Below are 16,839 nucleotides of genomic sequence, written 5' to 3' on the forward strand. Positions count from 1 at the left end.
GTGTATTTTTTTACAATTAGTGAGATCATCCTACAAATGCCATTAACTTTTGTAGTTTGCTTTTTTCACTTATTATACATGGATATTTTCCCATGTTACCAATAACATTTTGTTCATTTTTAGTGGTTTATAGACAAAATGTGTGATTGCTTCATACTTTATTTAGCCTTTCCCTTATTGTAGGACTGTAAAGTTGTTCTGCTCTTTTTCCCAGTAATGGTATAAGGAGGATCCTTGTAGTCAAGTCCTTGATTTCTAGTTGAGGTGAACATTTTTAAAATCGTTTTTTGTTAAAGATATTAACCCTTCCTTTTTTTAGCAGTTATTTTCCCAATTTGTTTTCCTTTGGATTTCATTTAACTTCTTAATGCACAGATGTTTACATTTCTTTATGTAGGGAGTTCTCAGTTTTTTTCTCAATGGTATCTCCAGTGGCACACCCTAGAAAGCAGTCTTTTTCACTTTAAAGTTAGGGGCACCTTTATTTTCCACTTCTATGGCAGTGATTTTTTTTTTTATATTTAAAGAGGTTTTTGATAATTAAAATAGAAATAATTTTGCTAAAAGATATGAATGTGGGGATCAAACCCCAGAACAAATCATTCTTTTCTTACTGTTATGAAATATCTTAATCATATACTAAATTTTATATGTGTGTATATGTTTCTTTGTTTTTGGGGCTTTTCATATCTCCAGTGATTAGATGTTGATTTTGCTCCTCTGCCATCCTGCTTTAATGGTAATTTTTTTCAAAATCAAAAGCAATATGATTTTGGTGACAGTTTGTTCAAAAATTATTAGCCCAGACTTAAAATGTTTTTTAAATGCATCATGGGAAATGGTTTTTTGTTTGTATTTATAATAATGATACTAAGGGCTCTCTAAATGTTAGCTTTATATCAAGCCCTGTGCTAAGCACTTATTAGCATTATTTAACTTGTGAAAATTTAAACCTTACAGAAGCCTATATTCTACATACTTTATAATTCATCATAACTTCTATATTTAATTTTCCTGTTTTGCTGTTGTAATAACAGCACAGGAATTACTTGCTGAAAATGAATTAAGTAGAATCCAAAAATAGCGAATATAGAAAAGGTGGCAGAGTCATTTCATGATGCAACAGAATCATCCTATATATGACTTTGTGTAAATAGCCTCAGCTGCAATTTTGTTTTCATTAAATGGCTTGGAGTGGTTGAAGTTATTATGGTATCCGTGACTGTAATGGGGTATGTGGTGGGGACTTGATAATGGGGGGAGTCTAATAACCATAACATTGCTCATGTAATTGTACATTAATGATACAAAAAAGTTATTGTACCTTTAAAAGATTTTATTACAGAAATTTCAGGCATACAGTAAAGTAAAATTGATTAATCAGTTCTCATGTACACATCATGCATCTGAACAAATATGTCTTCTCCCTCTCCCTCCCTGTTTAAGGGAGTGGGGTGCTATTATATTTTAATGCACATGCAAGATATGATCTTAATAGAGTAGTCCAATGTGTATATGTAATAGATAAGGTCCTCTAAAAAGTATTGTCACAATACCTTACCCATACCCAACAACTAACAATAATTCTTAATCTCATTGAATACGCAGTCCATTTTCAGTTTCCCTGATTGTCTTTTGTTGTCGGCTTGTTCAAATCAAAATCTAAATAATATCCACACATTGTATTTGGTTATTATATTTCTTAAGTCCTTACTTACTTGGTGCCATTTATTGAAGGAACCAAGTCATTAGGCTTGTACAATTTCCCAGTCTGTATTTGGCTGGTTTTATTTTAGTGATGTCATTTATCTCATTTCTCCATCCCCTTCGGATAATTAAATCTAGACGCTTGGTAGTACTCATGTTTACTGTTTTTAACAACCATGCCTCTTAGGTGATGCTGTGTGCTTACACAGCATCTTATATGGAGGCATGTAATGGAGTGATCCATCATAGTACATTGTTATATATGATAAATCAGTCATTGGTTTGTTTAGGATCTTTCTTCTGCAACTTTTCTCCTTTTAAAAACTGACCTACAGTTTTATTTATTTATTTATTTTATTAAGGTATCATTGATATACACACTTATGAAGGTTTCACATGAAAAACATTGTGGTTACTACGTTCAACCATAGTATCAAGTCCCCTCCATACCCTACTGAAGTCACTGTCCATCAGTGTAATAAGATGCCACAGTCACTACTTGTATGACTTACAGTTTTAATAGATTAATTTTGTTATTTGTATTCTCCCAAATTCCCCTCAGTAATAAAAGCTGAGTAGATTAAATTCCATTTTTTAGATGTGCTAGAGGCTGTGTAAATTGCAATTTAGGGCCATAGACTTTCAGTTATATAGTTCAAAAGATGGAAAATTTTCCTTAGAGCTTTTTGATTCAGATAACTTTGAATATATAATGAAAGTTGTGGACTCTCTCCCTGGAGAATATGCTTATATGTACATTTATTTCTATTTAAAGACACCCTTCAGGCTGTCTGCACTCATCTGTGAACTCCAGATAAAGACCTGTGACCTCATTCTTTCCCTATTCTTTACTCCTACCTTAACTTATACTTTCCTTTAATTTCTATTCTTCTGGCTATCCAAGATGATTATTTTCATTTAAACTAACTCATATGTTAGTATACTTTGTAATGAATAAAATTTGGGGTATATCTAGAACTTCTGTGTCTCGCCGTCAATTATCCTAGCCTTGAGTGTAGGTTGCTCAGATTAAGTGCCTGGTCTTTTAGTCTGGTTTGGTTGATGTACCTGTTTGTTTTAATGCTGAGGTTGCATTATTGGAAAAATCATCTGACTACTAATTTAATATGTTCCTCTTTGCAGCAGTCTGCAGAGCGCTGTGTGAGCACATTGCTTGGTCTCATCCAGACCAAAGTAAATTATGTGGTCCAAGAGGCGATTGTTGTCATCAGGGACATTTTTCGCAAATACCCCAACAAGTATGTTGAAGTACTTCTGCCCTGCTTTCTCAGATAGTTTAGGAAAATTTTTAAGTAAGACACTTTGAAATTATCTAGGTAAGAATTATTCTTACATCACGTAACTGGTCGTAAGAGGATACTTTATTAAATATCACCTATAAAGTGATTGGCACAGGATTAAAACCTGATTTTTCAGTAATAAAAATTCTTCATTACTTTTAGAAGAATTGAAACTCTGTCTTAACATGTACTGTTGGTTAGCATATATTGAAAACGAGATTCTTTGGTGGTGAAGTTACTATTAATATTAAGATACTCATATAGTCTAGGTTGTCTGGGTATAATTACCAGACATAATTAATAATTATGTCTTTTCATTCTCAGAAATGTCTCAGTTTGGATGATAAATTAAACGACCATCATGCTGTAAAAGCCAGGAAGGTGACATCTGCCCTGGTCACTTTACATGTTGCCTAGTACTCTGTAGAAAATTATAGGACATGTAACAATAGATTTTCAGTCTCAAGCCTTTTTTGAAGTATTATAGCTGTTCCCATAAAGCTATGCAAAAATCTACATTTTCACTCCACAGAATTTTTACATTGAGGTCTCTTAGTTTATGAAGTGAAAATACTATTTTAGTTTTTATTCTGAAAGCAAGTAGTTAGGAATCTAAGAGAGTGGAATAAGAGCAGGTCTTGAAAGCATCCTAAATTTCATTTTGCCTTATAGTCTTAGAGAGATCTTGTGCTTGAAGCCTCTTTTTAGTCTTTAAAGACAGTGTTAAATGAAGGAACTTGCAGTAGGTTAGCTTATGGTAGACTCGTAATTAGGAAAAATATTATAGCAAGGTAGTGGTATATTAAGTATTGTATATATATATATGTATATGTATATATATACATATATATATATATTTTTTTTTTTTTTGGAAAGGGGCCATGTATTTTTATCACTCTTCTTGAAAAGAGGAGGGTTGGCTTCTAAACTTGGTGATTAAGGTAGAGATGTATATCTCAATATGATTGGTAGAGAAATGTGACTATTTTGGTTTATGATTAGTATGTTATGACAGTTTCAGGAAGAGCTACCAAGAACCTGGTTTAATCAGTGGAGGGAGGGCAAACAGTTAAATGACCTATTCAGTTGTCTACTTCTAATTTATTATACAGTGTCATTCAATGTTTTAAATCAAATTAGCAAGGAGACAGATTCAACATGGTATAAGAGAACTGTAGATCTGTAAAATTAAAATAAATATTTGAATTGTTTCTTTGGAGAAATATGTCATTAGTGGGGGTACCTTGGGAGGAAAGAACATAAGTATGTCTATAAAAAGCAGAAATAGGTGGATTAAGGGACAGAATTACTATTTGTAGTGTGGATGCTGCTGTCTAACTCTATTTTCCTAAAAGTAAAGTGGGGTTTCTGTTCCTCTACATGAAGGCAAAATGGAATATAGACAGGAATCTTCTTCGATCTAGTTATAAGAAAGATTGTTAGAAATATAAGTGGTATCATGTGACATCACAGGTTAATTTTTCCTTTGAAAATAATATATGATGAGCTTTCTATAATAAAATTTTATGGTTTAATTATTAAAACATAATTGAAGGGAAATTTAGGACATTTATTATCTTCTGGCCTAAAGTCTTTATATTCTTTTGACTGTGAAAGCTTTTATAGTTTGATGGTTTGGTTTAGGGAACCTTGTCTGTGGTTTTGCCTTTAACTCACTGTTAAGTACAGTTCACAGTTTTGCCCTCAGTAACCACAGTCCATTTTGTTTTATCAGGTATGAAAGTATCATCGCCACTCTGTGTGAGAACTTAGACTCGCTGGATGAGCCAGATGCTCGAGCAGCAATGATTTGGATTGTGGGAGAATATGCTGAAAGAATTGACAATGCAGATGAGTTACTAGAGAGCTTTCTGGAGGGTTTTCATGATGAAAGCACCCAGGTGAGTGATCTGTATCCTGTGTCCTAGATCTTTTGGGGAAGATTTCAGGGAAAGTAAAGGTTAGGTAGTTTTGTATGTGTGTGCATGTGTGTGACTTGATATGTATATATAGTATACATATATATGTATGAATACACACATGTACGTAAACTGTATAGAGACAGAAAGAGAATGTTCATTTATGTGTGTGTGTGTGTGTTTGTGTATATATATATGCATAGTATGTTCATTTTTTTGCCAAAATTGATGACCTTTTTCAGTTGTGCTGATTTCTGGTGGAACAAATCTGCCTAACTTAGACCATGGTTCCCAAACTTTAATGAACCGCAGAAACACCTAGAAAAAAACCCCACCTAGAATGTTTACTAAAGCACAGGTTGGTGGGCCTCACCCCTGCAGTTTCTGACTTGGTATGTCTGAGATGGGCCTAAGCATTTTCATTTCTTACAAGGTTCGGGGTGCTGCTGCTGGTCAAGACCACACAACTTTGACTTAGAGCAGTAGTGGCTTAACAGGTAACTACCACCTGTTAATTTCCTGTCACCTGAAGATGATTACCCATTCCTGGAAGTAGTCGTTATGGCTCATTACAGCAGGGGTTTCACCTGGGGCTTCGGTGAGGGCTGGCAAGTTTAGTTTGTACAGGTTCTCTGGATGGCTAGACTCCTTCCCATCTTCTATCTCTCCTTTACCAAAATTGAGAGACCTGACCTAAGAGCCACAGGCTCAGAGAAGCAGATAAATTATTTAACCCCTTCTCCTTGGCATTTGTACTCACTGCAATTTGAAATTCATGTATGTAGTTCACCACAGCAATTTTAATAGGCATTTATAAAGAACCACATGTAAGACAGTGCCTGCATGGTTCAGTAGCCCACTCTTAATTAGCTATGATCTGGCATACTTCTACTGTGTTGACTCATGCCCCAATACAACAGATGATTATTCCCCCAAAGTTGTTGTTTTGGTGGAAGTAAATAATAAATGACTTGCTTAGGAACCAGTTTCATTGCCATCAGGATGTTAGCATGTACTTTAAAGAAATACAGGTGATTATCTGGGCAGGAAATAAATAAGCAATTTTTGATGCCAAGGATGCGATTGGGGGAATAGGAGGCATAATGAGTTTTTAGTTGTTGAATACCTATGGCCATTGTTGATACTGACTGAATCTTAACCTTGTCTCAAGCAAAATCAGAAAGATCCCATTGTAATTTATAGTTGGGGAAATGCCACCTTGGGAATGATAGTGTGAAATAATGCAAATGCCTTCATTTTTATCTACTGAATTATATCTGCTTAGGTGCAGCTCACTCTGCTTACTGCCATCGTAAAGTTGTTTCTCAAGAAACCATCAGAAACACAGGAGCTGGTACAACAGGTCTTGAGTTTGGCAACACAGGTAAGAATTCTGGAGAAAAACATGAGGTTGATTTGTCTGGTTAAATTGTGAGAAATTATGAAGCTCTTCCAAAGAAGGTTCATTTGAGGAGATTTTAATTAGGAGTGCAGTCTTTAGATCCTGTTAAAATATAAAAACAGTGCCTCTTACACATATTCCAGTGAATTATAACTGATTATGTGGCTTTTAAATGAATTAGACCGACTCCACTTTCTATGATAATTCATGAGAATAGAGTTTCGACTCTAGTGTTAATAAAGGACATATTATGTAAAAAAGACATTGAGTCTCACAGTACCTACTTCTGGGTGTCTTAATTTTAGCTTTCAAATGAAAATAACCATTGTAGGGGTGGTAAGTGCCACGCCAGAGATTTCACACATTGTCTGCCATGTGGAGTGCAAGGTGCTCATGCTGCTGCTTCCTTAGTTACTTGGTATTTTTCATCCTGCCCAGGATGGGCTCTGCTTTCAGGAATGTGGCAACTGGCCTTAGAGGTCAGGTAACTGTTAGTGATCATCAATCCATCATGATTTAATGATGTTCTTCATTAAATTGGAGAACAGGCTGGCTTTAGCAGGCTGTCAACTCTTCAGATGTGTCTACACATGGAATCTGGTCCAGATGGACCATATACCATTTTTCTCTTTCATTTCCACTGAAATTTGAAACCCTTTCACAGCATTTGCCTAGTTCTGAGCTGTCGTCCCTATTATTAATTTTATATCTTTTACAATTTATTTGTAAGAAGTCTTTGAAGTGATTTTTTAAATTGCCCTTCAGATATCTTCCTTTGCCTGAAGCAATTACCATAACCGTCAAGGCAATGGTTACTTAGTATTACTTTTTCCTACTGAATTGAGCATTCTAGACTTCCTGTTCCAGACCCTTGATCACGCATTTGTGTCTCTATTAAGATGAATTCAAAATAATTTTCTAGAGAGAATTTTGGCCTTGTTCCCTCCCTGCTAACATCTAAATAGATAAAGGATAATCTCATCATCAAGCAGGTATCATTGGTAGGTTGCATTGTATTCACAAGTTCTTGACCCTATCTCCATCCATCTCCATTGTCTATTAAGGCCCGTATTTAACAGGTAGCATAGGAGAGCTATATTGAATTCTTATCAGAGTTCAAACTCAATCTTATTAACTCCCAATATTTATCAAAATTTTGCCTGAGGTAAAGTGTTTTGGGAATATTGCTTAAAGGTTAACAAGGACACTTGTATTTACAGATGATTGAAATTGACCACTGAACCAACCCAGAATAGTAGAGAGCTGTGTATCTAGACTGTATTGTATCTGACCCTTAATAGAATTGCTTTTACTGAATTAGACTGATACCATCATCTTGTAGTAAGGGTTGCCATGAGAAACTATCATGTTTGGATCTGTTAAAATCATTGTTTATGCCATTATATATTTTCTTTGTTATGAGGCCCCGTGAAATTTCTAACTAGTTTTGGGTTCTCCTATACATTGGTGTATATAGTTAATTGCCTCTGAATGGCTTATCTGACGAGATTACTTTTTTATATTAGTTGTTTGAAACCTTAGAGTCAAATAAAAATGTTATGTAAAAAATGTGTAGGTTATTGTGGCATATATTTTTCTGCCTCCAGTTCCAATTTATGCTCTCTAGCCTAAGATGAATTTTTGTATGTTTTGCTAAATCCTCTTCTAGAACTGGCAGGGTATAAATAAACCATCAGACATTCTCGATTCTAGACTTTCTATACAAAGACTAGTATAGAATCTTATTAGCAACACTCATCTGTACACTGCTTACAGTGTACCAGGCATTTTGATAAGCACTTGAGATATTAATCTCAGTAAGCATTGATAATGTTAGTATTTCTATTTTATAGTTGAGGAAAAACTAAGACATAGAGACCCCTGTTAGTATGGGCTGGAGCTAGGACTCAAGTCCAGGTAGCCTGGCTCTAGAGTCTGCCCTTATCCACTAGACTATGCTGCTTTTCCAGTCTGAAGATTTAAGAATGACTTTGAGAGTACACATTCCCTGCCTTCCCTGCCTGAAGCACTATTGTGCGTAAGCCAGTGTGTATAAATGAAGCATGTAATTTTAAGATCATTGTGGATGATAATTTCATATTTGGATGTGTATCGTGTCTAGGCTTGCCTTTCCTATCCAATTAATGAGGTCTGAGAAGTTAGAACAAAAGAGCAAAAGTTTTTTCCACTGGATGTTTTTTCAGAGATTTTTTTTCTCAAGTTTGTGAAATAAACCAAATTGAATGAAGTTGGTAAGTGCCAATTTAAGTTGAGGGCAGTGTAATCTGAATTATGTTCATTTGAATTTGGTGGTAGAGTTCTGTTTCTGCCACATTCAGTGGTTCGGGACATGATTGAGCATATTTCCGTTTCATACTGCTACCCTTCTATCTAATAGAGTTAAAACTGTACCTACGCTGAGAATTCAGTGAAGTATATGTGAAATCTTTGTGTTTCTAATTTGAAATAAAATGGTGGTATGCTTAGAAATACTATTAGCTAGAGGAAAAGAAAACCACCCCTTGAATCTGTGGCTTCATTTCAAAAATTTATACTTTTTGCTTTGACAGTTAAAGAGGAATTAGTAAACAATGCATGCAGAAGTGACCAGACTTCAGTAATTAACCTTTGCAAGTACACAGAAGAGAAGTCTTCATCTTAGTTTTTCTATGAACGTGAGACTACCATCATCAAAATCACCTGTGCTGCTTGTTAAAAATCAAATTCCTGGGCCCCATTGCTGACAGAATGAATCAGAATCTCTGTGGTTTGGGCCTACTATAAGCACTTTCACTAAAGTTGGTGCACATTACAGCTTACAAATTACAGTTTTAGAGCTTGCCTGGTAAGAATTGTTTTGGAAGCTCTTAAATGTTTAGAAATACACTGTTTTCTCAAGATCCTGACAAAGTCCTTTGGGGTCAGCGGTACAGTAGATTGAAAACCAAACTTTAAAAAAATATGTAACTATACTTTTTTTATACCATTGATGTACAATCTTATATTGATTTCAAATATATGACACCGTGGTTCAACAGTTACCCATATTATTAAATCCTCACCCCCTGTAGTGCAGTTACTATTTGTCAACATAGAAAGATGGAGAACCAAATTTTTTGAGTCACTGAAGATGTAATGGCACCTTAAATTCATAAAAAGTTTCCATTTCCTTGTCACAAGTCTTGACCTGTGGCCCTGATTGTGGCCTCCATATGAATAGTGAGACTGAAAGCCAGCTTTTAGTTGGCCTGTTGAATCAGCCCTCAGAACAACAGTTTGAACAGGGGAGGAGGTCCTTGCCTGCTCTTGACGTTAGTCTTGGAAAATTTGTACTCATTTCTCATAGGACTATTTTTTTAGTCAGTGTCGCTTAGGACTTAAAGTGTTTTTCTATCTTTGATCCAGTGATTCTGTCTCTAGCAACTTGCTCTTTTACAGTGTTTTGAATTTGTGAGAGACTCATAAATTTTTTTCAAAGAAGTACATAATTTTGTGAATTCCCAAAGGAACTTTCTCTTTTTTTTTTGCCATTTGGTTAAATATGTGCATAATATATGAGAGAAATAAATTGAAGTAAAATATTTCATTTTGATCAGTATATTATTATTAAACTATATTATAAACTTTAATTCCTTTAACTATAGTACGTGCCTATAAAGACAAATGAATTTTCCCAGATTAGTGATGTGCAGTGTTTATTTTAATTGTGTAATAAAACATAATTAGTCTACAAATTTTAAATGATGTGCTTTGGGGACTGAATATGAAGTTTAATGTTTTAATTTATATATTCAACAAGAGCTAGGGTAAGGATTGCTTTCCTGACCTGATGTTTTGAGAAACTTGGGTTACGCTCTTTTAAAAAGTCAGCTTGTTCATGTTTTATAATGTTCAAGCTTTATTTCCCAATGGAAATCTAAGTGAGAGGTTTCAGGCTGCTATTTATAAACACTTCCTCAGAAGCAAATTATCCTGCTCCCCCAAAATAACAAAACAAAATCATCTACATTGGATATTACCACTTTTCTTTAACCCTGGCATTTCAAATACTCTAAACATTTTTATATGACATGAACTTCACACATATATATATTTCTAATAGAATATTGCAAATAATGAGATAAAGATTATCCAGATAAAATTTACCACTTTTATACTCTGTTAACTTGCTGTATCTCAGTGTTGTTTGTGTTTTTCTTTGTCTTTAGCCAGCAATGTGTTATGAGTACAGATTGATACATAACTAAGAAAAACCGTTTAAAACAATGTAGTCAAAAACATTCGGGTCTCTACTTGTATTGAGCTGAATAAGTGCCTTAAGTGGCTAACTTAGGAACCAGTTCATCTGCTTGATGAGAAACTCGTGTAAAAGCTTTCAAGTTGGCCTACTTTAAAGAAAATAATTTTGTATGTGTGTTTTAAACACAGAAAGTGAAATGGAGACTTAGTATTACCTTTAATAACATGTTATTGCTGGAACAACTGGTACATAAACAAATATAGACATTCTGAGAAGTAGATAGCAGAATATTTATTGCTACTTTGTAATGATTACAAAAATAGACAGATAGATAAATGGAAGGAGGAAGAAAGAGGCAGCAATCTGAATGTCCATTAGTAAGTAATGACAGAGTACTGCATATACAGTGGAAAACTTCACCTTTGTGTGCCAGTATGGAAAGCAACTTGCAAAGCACCATATATCATATGAAACTGGTTTTGTATAAAATAAATATACTGATGCATGGGAGTTGTCTGGAAAAATATATATACCACACTGTTAATATGACTGGGGGGTAGGGATTTAAGATGGGGAAGGATGGATGATTGAGGAAAACTTATATTATGCACTTCTAAATTGTGATGTGGCATTGATTAATTTTGTTTTAAGCCATTAGCATGTGTAAAATTATGTTAAAACTAACTTAAAAGACCACTAAATTCAAGTGTCACCCTTTTTGGAAGCACTTAATTACATGCTGTCTTTAACAATTTTTATTATTTTAGGTAATAGTCCCTCCCATACAACATTGTGATGATGAATCTGTGATCTTGTTAAAGTGAGGCGCTATGTGCTGTTACTTCTTTATTTCCAGGACCTAGCCATTGTCACCATAGTAGCTACTTAATGCATATTTTAATAAAGAAGAAAGGTATGGATGAAATATATATGAGATATATTTCATGAACAATCCTGCTAGTATTTATAGGAGTTAAAAAATTATTTTCATGTCCCGAGACCATCTCAGACAGTTAATTTTTACTGGGTTAAACTTTAGTTCCCTTTTCTCAACTTCCCTTTGGATTTGAGTCTTAGGACTAACCCACTGCACTTAACATTTAAATTCCTTGAAATATTAGAGATTACAGAATTATGACTGTATTAAAACTATATTGAGTCTAACTATGTAAATCTCTCCAGCATTGCCTTCATAACAAACGCAACAGTCTGGGTTCCTGTATGCAGAAAAATGCCACTTACGCCTTCTTTCCCTTGCCTTCCCCAAGGATTCTGATAATCCTGACCTTCGAGGCCCGGGGCTGTATTTATTGGCGCCTTCTCTCAACGGATCCTGTCAGTCACAGCCAAAGAAGTAGTCTTGTCTGAGAAGCCACTGATCTCTGAAGAGACAGATCTTATTGAGCCAACTCTACTGGATGAACTAATCTGCCACATTGGTTCTTTGGCCTCTGTGTACCATAAACCTCCTAATGCGTTTGTGGAAGGCAGTCATGGAATCCATCGCAAACACTTGCCAATACATCATGGGAGGTAAGCAGGTGAAGTAGATGAATTAGAGTGAGAAGTGACTCTGTTTAGACAGAGTTGGTTTTCTTCATGTTTTTATAATGTAGAAAAGAACTTGCATGCATTTTGCCTACCTGCTGGACTGCCCTGAGGGTTTCATCTGAATACAGTGAGCACACATACAATGACAGACAGAGGCCCCTCTGTGTTCTAATCTGGGAGAAGATAGGATTGTGGCTTTCGTGGTGGTGCAGACCTTCTAAACTGATAAAATGTGAAAGCTGCTTAGGTCTCCAGTAAGAGGCTAGAAATCTTCCCAGGGTTGAAAACTTGGAAGAACTCCTATATGTACATTTAACTGTCTTTAGCCTTTAACTTTGCTTGGGGCTTATGGAGAAAGTTATCAGATATTGCTTCCCTTATGTTGTAAAGCTGTTAATGAAATAATATTTACAGGTTGTTTTATAAAAGCAGCTTACATTCTTTGTGGACATTGATTCTCAGTTACTTGTGCCTGTTCTAGCAAATTAAATTGATCATCTCATTAAGGAAATTCTGTTATGAATAGGTTCTCAGGTAACGTGAAACTCGTAAGGTATCTTTAAATTTTAGTTTGGGAGGAATGACTGTAATAAACTCTTATAGTGGGAATCTTGGAATCCTTTTGCAGTCTCCTTCATTAATCATAGTAAGGCTTAAATCTAAGTAGAATTTAATCCCAGAGGCATTAGAGTACTGCACTTCCATTAAAGAGTGTCTCCTACCATTCTCTAATATACACTGCGGTTTAAGTGGTTAATGAGTAGCCAGAGTGCAGGATTTATTGCTTTACAAATTAGCGTAGTCCACATTTTGGGTTGACTATTTAAAATCTATTTAAACAGACTGTGGGCACGGATAGACAAAAAGGAAAGGGCGATACCAAAAAAACTTAGTTTCTTTCATTAGCCTTTATTTGAGTTGAGTCTTTGGTTTTAGGGTAAGTGCTATGATTTTCACCCATAGGGGATTTGAGGCTTCATAAGGATTAGGCCTTGTAGTAATAGTGTGTTTTTCCTTGTAGGCAGGCATATTTAACATTCTCTAGATACGACCATTTGATTTTAAGGTGTCTCTCCTTGTCTTGCTCTGAGTTTTGATAATAGATAGGAATTTACTGATAACTTTTGATCTTCACCTGGGAGAGGGAAAGTTAAACTAACAAACAGAGCAGCCCTTTCTAGAACACAAGGTAAGAACCAATATTTAAACTATTTAAAAAGAAACAATCTCTTATATAGGGTCTTTACCTGACTAATAGCCTTTAATTTCTTACCTTCACAATACCATATGTGGTTCGGCTTTTTAGATAACCTTTCTGTCCATTTGTCCTTGTTTTCTGTTCTTAAAGGAAACACAAACACAGAAAAGTCCCCTTTGAAATAAATAGGGGCGGTATATTGCTGTAAATGGCATGTCTGTAGTAGTCCTGACATTACCTAGCTCTCTTCTGCAGCATAAGGTTAATAATGATATTCTTCTGACATGAAATAACAGCAACATTGTAAAACCTTATTCTGCCTCTTCTAGAAGTGTAAAAATACTTACCTTCAGTAAGTCTTTTAAAATCACTTGGGAAAGAAAGGGAAGTGCTTTTCAGTTGGGTGTTTCTCGTAGTACTTGTTAGCTGTAGGGGTGAGATGGTAAATAGTTGTCTAATTTAGAAAAATCTCAATTTTTAAAAAAACTTCTTGCTTTGACAGCTGTGCAGTTAATGTCCCATGAATTCACAATGGGAAACATTTTCATGTTAATTTGCTTGTATTTTCCACTAGGAATGAATGCATAATAATGATTTACCATGTTTTTAACTTGTAGAAATTATTGGATCATTTACCTCTTTTCATCTGACTCACTTTGTCTTCTCATAATACTCTTCCTTTTCCATTACAGTGAAGGAATATATGTACCTTGTTCACCTATTCTGCCTTGTATTTCAAGGTTCTGATAAACAGTGTGACAGACATCTCCTTAAATGGTATGTGTCACAAGATGAGAGAATTTACATCTGCAGAGAATAAATGCCCTTTATAGAGATCTCATGTACTTCTTACCAGATGTATATGAAATCGCTTCCCCTTTTGGCTTTATTAATTTGGGGCTTACTTATATTTGCCCCACCCTGTCTACATACTTCTCATCTTGGCTTCCTTGACACTTTTTTTCCCTAGGTTATCTTCCTTAGCTTGTTTTTCTCTCTTTAATCTTTGCAATTCTGTGTTCATTCCCTTCTTGATTATTAATCTTGTTTGTATCACAAGGTTCATTCTGAACCTTCTCTTTCTGTGTTTGTCTTTGTATTCTCTTGGCAGAATTCATCTGCTAAAAACAGCAATACCAGATAGAAGGTTTTACAGTTTACACCATGTTTTCATTTGATCCTCTAAAGTAAAACCGTGTTTTGGTAACATTTTTATCATATTATTGGTGAGCAAACTGTCTCAGAGTTGTTGTCACTTGCCCAAGATCATGCAAGTCGTAGTTGTTGGAGTACCACTTGGTCTTGGTACTCTTATTCTAGACCCCCTACTCTTGTCACCACATCACATCTGCTGATTTCACCTGAGATGTGTATATGAATTTCTTCCAAGTTTACCTCTCTGCCAGTCCCTTGTCTGTAACTCACTGTTGGACTTCTTTTTTTTTACTTGAAACTTCACAGTTGAAAATACTGTACTGTTTTTCCCATTATCCTTCCAGATTCCTCTGTGATTATAAGGAGCATCACTAGTGTTGTGCTGCTTAGTTTTTGTTTGTGTATTCTCTGAGTTTGAGTCTTCATTGTTTGTCTTCTGTCTTCAAGTGTTGTCAAAACCTATCTAGGCTTTTTGGGTTTTGTATTTTAAAAAACATTTGTTTATTTACGGACTTTTTTTTCTTCTACATTTTTTCTTTTATTAAGGTATTATTGATATGCATACACTCTTATGAAGGTTTCACATGAAAAATACAATGTGGTTACTACAGTTACCCATGTTATCAAGTCCCCACTCATACCTCATTGCAGTAACTGTCCATCAGTGTATAAGATGTCACAGATTCACTATTTGCCTTCTCTGTGCTACATTGTCTTCCCCATGACCCCTCACACCATGTGTACTAAACATAATACCCCTCAATCCCCTTCTCCCTCCCTCCCTCCCTCCCTCCCCATCTGCCCTCCCACACCCCTCCCCTTTGGTAACCGCTAGTCCCTTGGAGTCTGTGAGTCTGCTGCTGTTTTGTTCCTTCAGTTTTACTTCATTGTTATATTCTACAAATGAGGGAAATCATTTGGCACTTGTCTTTCTCTGCCTGGCTTATTTCACTGAGCATAATATCCTCCAGCTCCATCCATGTTGTTTCAAATGGTAAGATTTGTTTCTTTCTTATCACTGAATAGTATTCCATTGTGTATATGTAACATGTCTAATTTATCCATTCATCTACTGATGGACACTTAGGTTGCTTCCATTTCTTGGCTGTTGTAAATAGTGCTGCAATAAACATAGGGGTGCATATGTGTTTTTAAACCTGAGAACTTGTATTCTTTGAGTAAATTGCAAGGAGTGGGATTCCCGGGTCAAATAGTATTTATATTTAGTTTTTTGAGGAACCTCCATACTGCTTTCCACAGTGGTTGAACGAATTTGCATTCCCACCAGCAATGTGGGAGGGTTCCCCTTTCTTCACATCCTCACCAGCATTTGTTGTTCTTGGTCTTTTCGAAGCTGGCCATCCTTACTGGTGTGCGGTGATATCTCATTGTGGTTTTAATTTGCATTTCCCTGATGATTAGTGATGTGGAGCATCTTTTCATGTGTCTACCATCTGAATTTCTTCCTTGGAGAAGTGTCTCTTCATACCTTCCGTTCGTTTTTTAATTGGGTTATTTGCTTTTTGGCGTTGAGGCGTGTGAGTTCCTTATATGTTTAGGATGTTAACCCCTTGTCGGATATGGCATTTACAAATATATTCTCCCATACCGTAGGATGCCTTTTTGTTTTATTGATTGTGTCCTTTGCTGTACAGAAGCTTTTTAGTTTGATGTAGTCCCATGTGTTCATTTTTTGCTTTTGTTTCCCTTGCTTGAGGAGATGTGTTCAGGAAGAGGTTGCTCATGTTTATATTAAGGAGATTTTTGCCTGTGTTTTCTTCTAAGAGGTTTATGGTTTCATTACATTCAGGTCGTAAATCCAGTTCGAGTTTACTTTTGTGTATGGAGTTAGACAGTAATCCAGTTTCATTATCTTGCATGTAGCTGTCCAGGTTTGCCAACACCAGTTGTTGAAGGAGCTATCATTTCCCCATTGTATGTCCATGGCGCCTTTATCGTGTATTAATTGACCATATGTGGTTGGGTTTATATCTGGGCTCTCTAATCTGTTCCATTGGTCTATTGTTCTGTTCTTGTGCTAGTACCAAATTATCTTGATTATTACTGTGGCTTGTAGTAGAGCTTGAAGTTGGGGAGCATAATCCCCCCAGCTCTATTCTTCCTTCTCAGGATTGCTTTGGTTATTCAGGATCTTTTGTGGTTCCATATGAATTTTAGAACTATTTGCTCTAGTTCATTGAAGAATGTTGTTGATATGTTGATAGGCATTGCATTGAATGTGTAGATTGCTGTAGTCAGGATGGCCATTTAAACAATACTAATTTTTCCTATCCATGAGGACGGGATGTGTTTACATTTATTGGTATCTTCTTTCTCTCGTGAGTGTCTCGTAGTCTTCAAAGTAT

The 16,839-nt window shown here is 35.5% G+C and overlaps 1 protein-coding gene across 1 annotated transcript; it reads left to right on the forward strand.

The window, feature by feature from the left end:
- Positions 1 to 2,850: 2,850 nt before the first annotated feature.
- Positions 2,851 to 15,801, forward strand: LOC118925348 (AP-2 complex subunit beta; the record flags this gene model as incomplete). Its single annotated transcript, XM_057496835.1, has 5 exons — positions 2,851 to 2,966; positions 4,744 to 4,909; positions 6,213 to 6,311; positions 11,838 to 12,102; positions 14,011 to 15,801. Coding segments are annotated over 4 exons (471 nt in total), but the record flags the coding sequence as incomplete, so codon positions are not given.
- Positions 15,802 to 16,839: the final 1,038 nt, after the last annotated feature.

This window comes from Manis pentadactyla, unplaced genomic scaffold (genome assembly GCF_030020395.1).
Source record: "Manis pentadactyla isolate mManPen7 unplaced genomic scaffold, mManPen7.hap1 scaffold_743, whole genome shotgun sequence".
NCBI lineage: Eukaryota > Metazoa > Chordata > Mammalia > Pholidota > Manidae > Manis > Manis pentadactyla.